The 13374-nt window shown below is 44.4% G+C and overlaps 1 protein-coding gene across 23 annotated transcripts in view; it reads right to left on the minus strand.

Annotated features, from left to right (window-relative positions):
• Positions 1-13374, minus strand: part of RBFOX1 (RNA binding fox-1 homolog 1) — a 2181496-nt gene that overhangs the window by 377076 nt on the left and 1791046 nt on the right. For 2 of the 23 annotated variants that reach the window (XM_060284041.1, XM_060284031.1), the window contains exon 1: positions 627-923. The exons of 17 other annotated variants lie outside the window; for them this stretch is intronic. In XM_060284041.1, coding sequence (XP_060140024.1) covers positions 627-770 — 144 coding nt within the window. In that variant the 5' untranslated portion in view covers positions 771-923. Of the gene's footprint in view, positions 1-626; positions 929-13374 lie in introns of those variants that run through there. 4 more of the 23 variants (XM_060284034.1, XM_060284035.1, XM_060284030.1 and 1 more) reach the window with 4 other exon arrangements.

Consider the following 13374-nt stretch of genomic DNA (forward strand, 5'->3'; position numbering starts at 1 on the left):
GCGTAGAGGAGGAAAAAAAAAAAAAAAACCTTTATACATGCCAACAAAGACACATCCTAAACCCCTCGCCTTCATCACAGCATTTCCAGTGAGTTTACAGGCAGATTCTGGGGCTGACACCCTCCAGAAACCCAAAGGCTCAGATCCCAAGCTGACGGAATATAGCACAACCCAGACAAACTTAAGAAAACAAAAATACTCAGCACATACACACACACATATATGTTTTTGCACTCCTTATTAAAGCAGCTGAATTAAAACGCCAGGCACCCAAATGCCTCCACAAAAATCCAAACTCTTAGCATCAAAGAGGTCTTAGACTGGGATCGTCACCGGACGCACTGACACGGGAAAGATTCGAGTAAGGAAAATGCAGTTTGCAATTTTAAACTCCCGGTACCCAGGCTCAGAATCAGGCGTTCAAAGTATCCAGAGAGCTGCAAAAACAGCTGGGCGCAGAGTGCCCGGGCTCCACGGAGGACTAGGGTCTCCGATCCACCCCTCCCGTCCAAACGCAGGATCCTCCTCCCCAAACCCATCCAAGGTACCAAAGCGCATCCCCGCGACGCGGGTACCAGTCCGCCGAGACCCGGGAAGCAGCCACCGAGGGAAGATGCGCGCCTTACCTGCTGTAAGTACATAAAAGTCAAGGCACACGAGAGCTGGGGACACATGCCCACGTTGGGGAGCGCCACGCAGGTGGCCCCCGTCAGAGGATGCTGCATCGTGTCTCTCTGGCGCCCGCCGAGCACGAGTGGGGACGCTCGCATGCAATCACGCCGCTCTTTGCCTGGTCGCTACAATTTTTTTTTTTTAATTTTGCTGATTATCTAAGTCAAAACCCAACCCGGCGGCTGTCTCCCTTTCTCTCTCTCTCTCCCTCTCTCTCCCTCTCTCTCTCTTTCTCTCTCTCTCTCTTTCTCTCTCTCCCTCCCCCTCGCCGCACCCCGCGCGTCCGTCCCTCCTCCCTCGCTTTCCTTCCCTTTGGGTGTGCTAGATCCCGGCGTTCATCTGCCTCCAGCTAAGACACTTGAGAGGGCCGGGAAACTATTTTGTTCCCTTCGTGGCTGTATCGTTTTTTTCTGGTTTGTTGGTTCTGCTTTCTGAGGCCCCTCAAAGTGGAGGGTGTCCCCTGCCCCCCTCCCTCGTGAAGATGACAAAACAAGCAAAGGCAACTTCTATGAAAGGTACAGGGGGGCCGATGCCCTCCTGTAGATGCTGAGCAGTGGGGGCGGAGGGGGCGGGGAGGATAAAGCTAAAGGCTAGAGAGAGGGAGGGGGAGAAAGGAGAGAGGTTTAGACTCACACTGAGGCTCACTCCGCTGCTGCTACTGCTGCTGCCGCCTCATTTGTCAAATGGGTCCAGGGGCAGGGTTTTTTTTTTTTTCCCCCTCCCCTTTGCTTTTTTTTTTTTTTTCAAACGACTCACCAAAATTCAAATTGTGTCTGCTAAAAATCTCCGCGGGGCGGGTGAGGAAGCCAGAGAGCGCCTCACATCGCCAGCACCCAGGCGAGCTGGACAATTCACGCGATTGCCCAGCTGGGACCCAGAGTCTTAGATTCGGGGTGGCGGCGGTGTGTTTGCCCGACTCGGCTGGCAAATAAACACGGAAGTGGGATTCCCCCTCGTAGGAGTGCTGAGACGACGCTAGGGGCTGGGGGCAGGGGGAGCTGGGGCTGCCCGCGCCTGAGGCAGGGCGGAGAGGCGGCGACGCACCTCCAGGCGTTCGGAGCGCAGCTTTCGCTCAGCACCTCGCCCTGGCTGGGCAGGCGGCGGGGAGCGCACCACCCAGCCCCGAGCCTGAACGGGAGAAACCGCTCTGGCTGGGGCTGGCGTGGAAGTCAAGCCTATTGGACCAACACGCCAGCCCTGCGCGAGTTCAAGGGGGCTTCTCCCTGCCTAGAATCCCCGCTCTTCTCACATGATAAACGCACAGGGTGGGGAAATCTGGGTCTGAAAAGAGATGACTCCGTGGGCTGCAGCGGGCAAATGACAAGGGTTTATTTATTTAATTTTTTTCCTGCCTGGCCAGCCCTCCTTGGCCACATCAGCATTCCACTCTTGCAAAGGGGTCTCCCCCCTCCCCTTTATTTTATGAAGTAATAATTATTCATCAGTAGATTTCGTTAGCCTTTATGCAATAAAATAGGATGTGATCTGCAAATCAAAAGAAAATATTAAGACTCTAAGGAGTCCTTGGTCCCTACGGGGGGTGGGGGGGGCGGGGGGAGGCAAAGCACGTTCTTGGCAGCAGTAAAACCGTGATCAGGGATAGTAGCCATATTTTGTGATATAGATTTTGACCCGGTGATTGGATTTTCTTTTTCAGAGCAAGAGGCTTGTCTGAACAGCATCTTTTTTGATTGTTGGGTTCCCTGCAAGAAGCCTTGCAGGGCTGGGGGGTGGGGGCACCACTCTGAAGGACAGAGTGACAGGGGCACCCTTGGGGAGGAGCATTTGGGACAGAGCTGGGGACTGGCCACCGGGGGCATCCCCAGTGACACTTCTGTGAGGCTTGAGGGGACACTCAGCCAAATGACAGTTTCTAGGCCATCGGCTCACAAGGCACAACTCCCTTTGCAGGCTAATCAAAATGCTTTCTGAAGAAAAGGAAATTAATTATGCCACAGCTCCGTTTTTTGTTGTTCTGTCTTGAGACACCATCGATAATATAAAAGTCTCCACTCTGCCAAACACTAGGTCCCAACCAGGCTGTTTCTTTCTACTCTTCACCTTGCAAAACCAGTTTCTCCAACACCCTGGGACTCACACATCCCAACAATTTAGAGGGGACACAGTAGGATGTTAAACCCTGAGGAGAAGTTGGCTGGAGGATTAGGGGAGAAGAGCCTGGTATTTTACACTGCTTTTTCTGAGGGTGGGGAAGTGTCAGTGGTTATTTGAAAAATCCCTGCTATCTGTTGTCTCACATTCATCAGACAAGGTCTGATTTACAAATAAACTCTTTCTCTTTTTTCTGTCTTCCTGTTTTTATTTCATTTTTTTTTAATTTTGCAATTCACAAAATCAAAGGGAAAACCAGCCCACAAAACATATACGGAATAAAAGTCAACGATTCTGCCCTTCCAATCCTTCCTCTCTCCTTCCCATCCTCTCCTGTTGCCTCAAGCAATTTGCTGTACTGACAGGGGTTCACCCTGCTTTCTTTCATTTTTCCCCCCTCACTGGCATTGGAAAAGCCTGCAAATGCCCCAAGAAGAGAACAGAATTTTCCCTTCAGCTCATTTTCATAAGAAACACGATAAATAATACATGGCACTTTAATAAGACCTTATCTGAATGGTTTAATGAAAAACAAATACATTATGTAAGGAACCAATAACTGCTCTTGGCTGTACTGAGCCAGCACTGGGTTTCTGGTCCGTTTTCTCCCCAAAGTTGAAAACTCTCAGTGGTGATTGGATTCCCACAGACCCACTTTACAATAATGGCTCATGCTTCTCCTTAGACTTAGGTCTCCTCAGTCAGGCAAACTGGAAATCTGCAAAGGGAAATGGTGGAATCTGGACCGTGCAAATGCATCTCAAAATGATTCGAGGCCAGGCTGCATTCTCTGGACAACCAAGTCCAGAACATCCCTGCACAAGTGCATGCAAACCGATTCATGCAAACGTGATTACACACACAAACAAGTACACAGACCATCAACATGGCATAAAGGATGGGGCAGGAAAGGTTTTGCAGTGGCTATTATCAGCAGACTGTTAATCAGGAACACAGCGTCAGATTACCCCAAATCAAATAGTAATGCCCTAGCTGCAACTATGGCTCAGTGAAAAAACCTCTGCTAGCCTTTTAAGCAGTGTCTGGGGATGCTGAATTTGAATGCTATCTCAACAGAGACTGGGAAAGAGCCACATCAATGCTACTAGTTCCCAAACGATTCTTCTACATCAATAAATGGGAGACGTGGGGGAAAGAAAATACCCTTCTCTCTTCCTACAAAGGGTCCCTGGGCACTCAGTATCACTTGAGCGTATATACTGCGTGCACATTCAAGGGCTACCGTCCTGCCTTTCCGCTATAAGAACCCTTCATTGAATGTGTACCCTGTAGAAAGCAGAGAGTGCCGGAAAACCAGCAATGAACAATGCCATCTTCAGATGAAACTTCCTCGGGCAGAAGGCAACTGTTCCAGTTTTAATGTGACCCACACAACAGTGTTTGTAACTTTTCCCTTCACTCAAATTTGCCAACTCTTCAAAATAATCAAGGAAATTGTTTTTCTTCCTTTTCTCTCTTCCATAATCCCTTATTCTAACTTCCTAAGGCTGTCAAAAAGGCAGGCATTTAGCTAAAGGAAGATCTTCTATGGGAGTTGCTGTGCCTCAGAGCAAGAAAAACCCCAGTTAGACAGAAGGAAGGACTCCTTGATCTTAAATGCAATTATCCCTTCCAGGGTTAGCTCCATGACGATGTCCAGAAGTGGCTGAGAAGTATTTTATTCTCACTTCCAAATTCTGATACGGGCGATGACATATTCTGAATCTTCAGGAAAGTGAGAATGAAAGTCTCTGTAGGAAACTTTGTTAGTTATGATCTCTATCACAAGCACATTGAGTCACCTACTTGTTCAAACATTTGAATGATACTTAGTGAGTGTTGGTTACACTCAGGCACTGGTCTGGTCCCTAAGGCTGTTTCAGTGGGAGAAGGCGAAGATTCCTGACACCGTACCATTTACTTTCTGGTGGGGCTGTCATTAGACAAAGAACAAAGATAAGAAATAAGTCGATTGTATAGAATATAGATGCTGATGAGTGCTGTGCAAAAATAAAAGATAGAACAGGATCAGGGAAGCCGGGACCCCAAAGATAAAGAGGGGTGGGCAGGTCGCAGTAAACACTGTATAAATGTGCACTTGCTCTGCAAATGCAGTCTTCAGCTTGACATGCACACACTACTATATTTAAAATGGATAACCAACAAGGACCTACCATATAGCACAGGAAACTCTGCTCAAAATTATGTAACAAATGGGAAAATAATTTGAAAAATAATAGATACATGTATATGTACAATGGAATCACTTTGCTGTACACCTGAAACTAACACAACATTGTTAATCAACTATACTCCAATATAAGATAAAAGGTTAAAAAAAAACGAAAAGCCTCCTTGAATCCTCACCCCTTCCACTCCGATTGCCAAGCCCCAGATTTGCCTAATATATTAATTCTGGAGCTCTCATGGCTCAGTCTACCAAGAGTGGTGGTGGGCAAGTTTGTTCCTACCGATGACTAAAAATGGGCAAGATTCCCATCTGCTGTGTTGTCCATTTGAAGTGCAGGGTCTAATACAGTGTCTGACATATTGTAGGTACTCAGAAAATACTGCATTAGTGGATGGGTGGATGGATGGATGGGTAGATAGGTAGATGGAGAGATGAATGAATTAATACAACAGAATTTGGAGCAAATGACCTCTAGCTACCTCTTTCTGCTCAAGGAATCCATGGATTCTGAGTTTTATTTATTTTTTTAGCTCTCTATATTAAGCTGGCTTCTTGGCCCCTGGAATGAGGTCTCAGTCCCTGATGGTCCCTCCGGGATACCCTGGAGAAGCCCTATTTCTCAGACAGTTCTTTTGGCAAAGGTCCCCCCACTCCATGGCACACGGAGTTGGAAGGTGGAGGATTCAGCAGTGCTCAGATAATGAGCACGGCGTTCTTGTTTCAGAGTAAAGGGCTGTGTCTGAGGCAGAATGGATTTCAACCATTTAGAGACAATTGCTTTGCAAGTAATCACGGGATTGAGGCTGGAGATCAGAGTCCACTTCTGAGTCAAGGACCCTCAAACTCCACTAGCTTTCCAGCCTGGGTGTGTGGTATCAGTGAATTCAAGTTTAAAAGAACAGAAACACCAGTACAAGGATGCTCAGTTCTTAACTAGCTCTTACCACCCAAGCTCTTTTCAAAATTATACTGGTTGTTTAAAAAGTTAACTACGATCCTTTGTCCACAAGATGGACATCCATTAAGAAATAAAATCAACTAATTAAAAATAAAATGCCTACCAGTACTACCTAGGATCTATGTCTCTGTGGAGAAATGGGTAGTCTCAAACACAGATGGTGAGAGTTAAAATTGGTACAGTTCTGGAGACAACAGTTTGGCACTTACTCTCAACATTTTAAATATGCTTATCTTTCCACCGCATTATTCACATTCTAGATATCCATCCTGCAAGAAATACCTGAGATGGGCACAGAGATACATGTACTGGGATAATTTTTTTCCAGCATTGCTTGTAAAAGCAAATAAGCAGAAGCAACAGAAAAATAGTACAACACAGTATGACGGCATACCTACCATGCAACTGTTAGAAAGAACAAGGTACCTCTAGGTGTCTTTCCTTGGAAAGATCTCTATGAACGATCTTTAAGAAGTTGCAGGGCATAGATAATCAATTTTGTATGTGAAAACCAAACCAAGCTAACCAGAGAACAACAAAAACCTCACAATCTCTTTATGCACGTGTGTGTGTGCACACGCACATACAGACCTACACACAGGCATGTGTGGATGTCTGAATACAAATACACATACATACACACGTGTGAAATGCATAGAAAAGGATCTGAAAAGATACAACTCAAGTGGTAAATTTGCTTACATCTAGAGTAATGAGGCAGAAAAGGGAGGTGGGGGGACTTTCAATTTTTACTCTATAAAGATGTGTGTTTGAATTGTCACAAGAATGGATTTGTGCATGACTTTTATAATAAAATTAAAAAATATTCTTCTGCTACAATTACTGCCACTACTGCTATTATCTTTGTTCTCACTATGAAGAACTCGGGTTATGTGTTCCTAAGGAGTACTTTTCTAAATGGTGGTAAATGTTCCTGGCTAGTCCATAAAAACCTGCTTAAACACGCTACCAAGTTGGAATATTCTAGATACTTACAGCCACAACAAAAACGGGAAGCACACATACCTTGGTAGCTGTACAGGATTCCAGAAACTAAGAACCTCATTTCTGTTTACAACTTCACTTCTTAGAGACAAGGTTTTCAGCTTCCCTGAGCAGAAATGAAAACAAAGCCCCAGCCCCAGCACTGCCTCTGGTGCCAAGGCTGCTGAGAAACAGACCCACAGGCAGGAAACCTGAGAATGTTTCCGTAGAAAATAAGGGACAGAATTGGTTTGAAATCTCTGGAATGTCTGATTCTCAATCCCCCCACTTCCTAGGTGGGGTGGTTTGTCTTTGTACCAGGCCTAGCATATAGTTCAGGGAGATCTTTATGACTTAGAGAATGAGTTTCTTGTTTTCTGTTCCTGCTTAAACACCTCTTCCCTGCAGGCCCAATGAGGAAGGGGTTCAGGAGGCACAGAAGATACGTCTCGTCTCTCCCTTTATTCCCACCCCTCCCACTGTAGTCGCCTCACTGGCTGCTAGCTATGGTCCCACAGAGGGCAAGCCTGCAGCAATGGACAAGCTTTCCCCACTGTGTTGGTCTGCCGTGTACCAGTCATCAGAGCTTCTTCATCTGCCTCTCCAACATCATGAATCTCCCAAAGAATCTCCCAAAAATCTGTCCTGGATTTCAGCCTGCAACCCAAACGAAGGCCAAAGAGCCCCAGGACTCTGAAAATGGCTTCCTGGTCTGCCCCCTCCCTGGCCAGAGGAAGGCTAGGGAGCTCATTGCTGCAGAAACACCATGATTGATGCCCATGGTGGTGTTAGTATCCCAGCTCCCAGAAACACACAACCTGGGTTTATACCCAAGATTTGCCACTTGCAGGATCTGTCCATGAGGGTGTGTAAATTAACCACTCTGAGGCTCACTTCTTTTATCTGTAAAAGGGGACTAATAATACCTCCCTCACAGAACTGTAATGATTCTTAGATTTTTTTTTCTCCCTAATTCACATAATAGTTTTTATCACAGTAAAAGTTTAAAAACAATGGACAGGTTGCATGAAATTAACGACTTAAATTTTTTTTTGACCAAGTTAGTATATTCTCTCTCACACACACACACACACACACACACAAACACACATGAACTCACACACATATACAAACTCATACACACCATCTGCTCTCATCATCATCTCATAAGGGAAAGGGCATTTTGTACCAAAAAGTAAGAAGGACATAATCTCAAAATAAAGGACAGCCCTTCAAATTGATTAAATTTAGGTCTATTAAAATTTTCACTAAATTGCCCTTAATTTTCTCATTTAGCTGCAGTCTGTTGAAAATGTCATTATGGAATCAGATGAATTCGTGGATCTGCATTTGGGAACCACTGAGATAATGAATGTAAAGTGCTTCTTAGCCCAGGCACTAGCACCCCAAGAATCAACAGTACACGTTAACTATTGTGGGGATGCTTGAACATGATCAACTGTGACACTCATTAGGTCGGAATAACTAACCTCTTCACCCCCACCAGCTCCTTGCAGCACAAGCAACCAAACACCCTTCTCATTTCTGAGTCCCCTGCACCATGGAGCAGCACGCCTTTCACGCAGGAGAGGCTTAATAAAGGTCAGATGGATTGAATTTGTTGGATACACTTTCCTCAATGACACTGTGGTTACAGTCTGCTCATTCAAGGCCACCTGAAATGATGGCTCTGATGGAGGACTTGGGAGCTCCTTCTGGCTCCCACGAGGGCACGCAGTATACTATAGAGTGGGTATACCGTCTTTTGGAGTCTCACTGCTTGGGTGTGAAGTTCTGGTTCTGCCTCATACTTCTATGGCTGTTATGAAATGTCTATGGAGTTATAATCCTTTAAAAACCTCAGTTTCATTCAAAGAGGGAATGATGCTAATTTTGCCTTCCCAAATAAGTTGTTAAAAGATAAATGAACACAATACATGTAAGTCCTGAGATTGATGCCTGCTATCTAGTGACCACTCAATACATATTAGCGACTGTGATTATGAATTACTTTTGTGCTCAGTCCCCGACAAGTTGCTGAAAGAGAGATTCCTCTTTTTTTTTTGCTAAAAATTACACAAACAAGATAAACGAAATCAATACATTCATGGGACAACTAACTCCAAATGCAATTTTTTTTTTGAGAATTTTTTCATATGACATGGCATTAATACGAAAATCTGTAGACATCACCTTTCTGCCCTGGTCATCTAAGTACACACATTTTATTTGACCTGCTAATGAATCAAATGAACACAACCTTTCACATTAGTCCTTGTCAACTAAATTCTTCACCAGCTGGATCTCACAAAATGTCAGGTCTTTTACTGCTTTTTGGAGACTGACTAGGGTTAACACGTGTAAAGAGACTGCTTCTGGCCAGTGTGATATATCTATGTATCGATATCTGTCTATCTATTTATCTATCTCCTCACAAAACCCTGTAAGGTAGGTTTTATAGCCCCAATTTACAGAAGAAGAAACTGAAGCTGCAAGAACTATACCCCCTGTCCTGCTAATAAAGGATGGGAGCAGTGTTTTCAATAAGCTCTGTTGAATTAAAAAAGCAGGAAGTATTCTTTCCATCACCATGCTATACCAGTAGCAGTAGAAACGCTGCTTACAAATCATCATTACCATCATCATTATCATCATCATCATCATCATCATCTTATTCATCATTGTTTGCAATATCTAAACCTAGCAAGCACTTCTCTGAAGCATTATTCTTTGTCTATCCAGCTGCAAGATTTCCTCTTCCAGGAATCTATCCCTAACACCAGCTACCTAATTTTATAACATGAGAATTTCCTAGCTTTCTAGTCCCTACTTACTTACAGGAGGAGTAAGTCGCACACCACCCACAGGCTACCTGAATCTCTTCCAAGGAAACAGCCCTGCGTCCATCCTCATTTGCCAATACCTCCCTAGCGCTACCCCAGGCAAAAGTGACAAGTTGTAGAGACAGTGTTCTATCGGAGCAGCCAACTGACATTGGGTCAGGAGAGACCCAAGACACACCAGACAGAGCCCCCAACTGAGAAAGACCCAGAGCAAGCAAATACCTTAAGTGCTCACAGGAGCTTTCCTAAAACGATTGGTTCCAGGAGGTGATGCTGAGGGAGAGTGCAAAGTTTGACACTTGAGAGGGTGGGAGTCTGTTTCCAATGCACAGGACAGAATGTGAGAGCGTGGGACAAGGGACAGTAGGCGGTAGAGACAAAAACAGCTAAGTGGTGGTTTCTCCTAATGAACAAGTGGGTGGAGAGGTCTACTTTGGGAAGCCTCCACACGCCCACCCACTCTCTGTGTTGCGGCTTTCTGGATGGAACTTCGAGCAAATCTGAAGGCAAACGAAGCCTGCAGAAGATTCTATTTTTCCTCTGTAATAAACTTGGCTGCAGAGTTCTTTGACCCCACAAATGCTCAGAAATATTTATCTTTATGTAACAGGAGTCACCCTCAAGCCTCTCCGACTAGAAATGACTTTGCCTCTAACATCTCAAGTCCTGGAATAATCCCTTTTGACCTTAACTGGCCCAAGGTCCTATCCTGGCATGCGGGCAAGAGCTGCCACAGGGATCCTTGGTCCCCGGCAACACTGGCACACCTTCAAAGGCTGGTGATTTTTGGTGGTGACCTAGGAGGGATGTAAGGATTCAAAGCAAAACTAGGTTAGTCTGCAAAAATTAGAAGGTCACGTTGCATATGGACTGGATACAGGGTGGAAGACCTTCCTGGTTCTCAAGATCTCCCCTCGACAGATACACAGGCTCTGAAATTCCAAGTCTTGGTCCCCAAATTGCAATTCTGCCTTATGGGAAACTCACACTCTTACAGCCTCATCTGACCTGTGAGCTCAGGTTTTTATATTCCCTGTCTCTGAGCTCCATCCCAAGAACCCACAGTGAAGCTCAGCCCCTTGTCATATTCCACAATACATCCACTCGCAAAAGGCACGTCTGAGTTTAGTAGACATGAAAACTGTACATGCATAAGGAAGAAAGAGGAGAGGAGAAATGATATTCATCTTAGAAACATGATTCGAGAAGGATCTGCATGTATCACATCCTTGCAAATGACATTTGCCTATTCTACCACCATCAACTACGATTAGACTCTCTTGATTTCAGACTCTCTCGATTTCAGACTCTCTCAGCCATGTTTGTATTACCTCTTTCCCTTCCCACTGAGAGCCCAAGAGCAAAGTCTTATCCCCACTCCTTTGTCCCAAGTTTCCTTCTCCTTGAAATGTTGACATCAGTTGACCACGTGCCCCTGAGGGGATCACCGTCTCACCCAAGTTTGCATCAAGCCATTTTTCTAAACCAAAACAGTACTCTCCAGAGGATGATTTACTATGCCCACTGTTAAAAGAAGAGCATCACCTTTACCTGGTTTCTGATGGAATAATTTGACACTCTTTCAGGCACAGTGGCATGTAAGAGAAAAACTACATGTTTCCCTGGCTGGACCTTCTTAGATAGGTCTGTGGAAGAATTCTTACATGCTCCATAAACATAAGGTCTCCCTTGGCCTCATCATTTTGTGCTTTGTTAGGTCTCTTAACTCTTGTATCCCAATTGCCATCACCCTGAATGACCTGTTTACTACGATACTCTTTGCACATGGGTGAAGGTTTTGCAGCAGTGGTTGGAAACCACTGCATGAGGAATGATCATGCACCTCAAACCGCTCCCTGCATGTCTCAGTATGAAGGTCCTATCCTTGCTGTTTCAACATCCCCCCAAACAAAATGTCTGCACATCCTGCTCTTCCTCTGTAGACTTGCTTTTTGTTAACAGAAGCATCTCCCTTCCATTTACATAACCTCGAAACCCTAACATCTGCCCTTCACACCTCCCTTTGCTTCTCTGACTAGTCAATCGAGTCCCACATTATATCATTCTTAGCTCTCCCATCTCCCGACTACGAAGTCTCTCAATTTTCCATTGCCGCTGTCCCAGTGCATCCTATTATTCTCCTTAACCTAGACTAAAACAAAAACAAACAAAATAATAAAAAAAGCGGTTTTCCTAATTGGTTCCTTTGGTCAGCCTCAGTTCTTCCCAATTCACACTCTACACTGATTCCACAGGGAAATTTTAAATATAAAAAACAGGCATGCCCACCTTCTGCTCAAAAGACATCACCGACCCCTCCCACTGTTGAGGGTCTGATAGCAAATGCTTTAACGTGCTCCTGAACCTCCTATCTTGCAACATAACTGGCACTTTCTTTAATGTACCTCCCCCTTCTCCAGATTCTGGTCACCTCGTATCTAGTCTTGTAATTGTGTATGCCCAGTGCATATTAATACCTCTCCAAATATATGTTCTCTGGCTGAAACTGCTTTAATGATATGAGTGTACAAATCCCAGAATACCCAATGTGTAATTAAATAAATAAGCCCAGAATGAGACACGCATCTTTGTTTGTTCCGCAATGTAGAGATGGAGATGAGGAGGAAAGCACCTATGTGCGTTTCACTTTATTCTTCACAAGGGCAGTGCTGGGTATGTACTGATAGCACTGTTACCCACAAGGATGCCGAAACCCAGGCGGGTTATGTAAGCATCCTTACATGGGATGCTTACATAAGGATCCTTAAATGGGACAGCCAGTGTTGAAGTGAGTTCCTTGTCGGTTTACTGCCTATCTCCTGCCTTCCCATCCTTTGCACATTGGCATGCACCTATTCCATGAGAACTTTATTTTCCCTCTTAATGCTTCATCCCCATCAACTTAGAACAGCACCTGACCTATTGTAGCAGAGGCTTGTTAACTATTGGTAGAATCAGTGAGAAAACTTGGAGATGACAAGTCCTCCTCCACTTCTACGCCTCTGAAATCCATTAGATACTCACTAATTGATTGATTGATTGATTCATTCATTCATTCACTCATCAGGTATATCTTGAATGTATTCTCTGTGCCAAGCATGGTGCTGGAGATACAATGATCAACAAAGCAGGAGATGGAATTTACATTCTAAATTAACATGATATTTGGGGGCCATTTGGTTTAAAAAAAATTACCTTTTGCAACTCTGTGTCAGCATGTGAATCAGCATTTTCTCAATATTCTGCAACAAACTAAAATACTGAAGTGAATTGGATTATGAGGCTAATTGAAAACAATATTACTTATCCATACTCCCCTCTTCAAATATTGGTGCTCATCAAAAGCCTCATTTTCTCACTGATAGGCTTTATAATAAATGTTTCACATTTGAATTTATAAAATTCATCTCCACTCTGCCCCTTTCATCTCTTTTACAATTGGCATTTCATGTAGAATTTATTTGTAAAAGGGTTTCTACTGGTGTAAATGTGTGTGTATATATATATATATATATATATTTGAGAACCTCCGGTTTCCTGTGTGACACTCACACTCCAGTGTGAGGCTCTGATTATAGGCTTACCCTCCTACAGAAAAGGAAAAAAAAGAATTA

The sequence above is a fragment of the Globicephala melas genome, chromosome 15 (assembly GCF_963455315.2).
Source record: "Globicephala melas chromosome 15, mGloMel1.2, whole genome shotgun sequence".
Lineage (NCBI taxonomy): Eukaryota > Metazoa > Chordata > Mammalia > Artiodactyla > Delphinidae > Globicephala > Globicephala melas.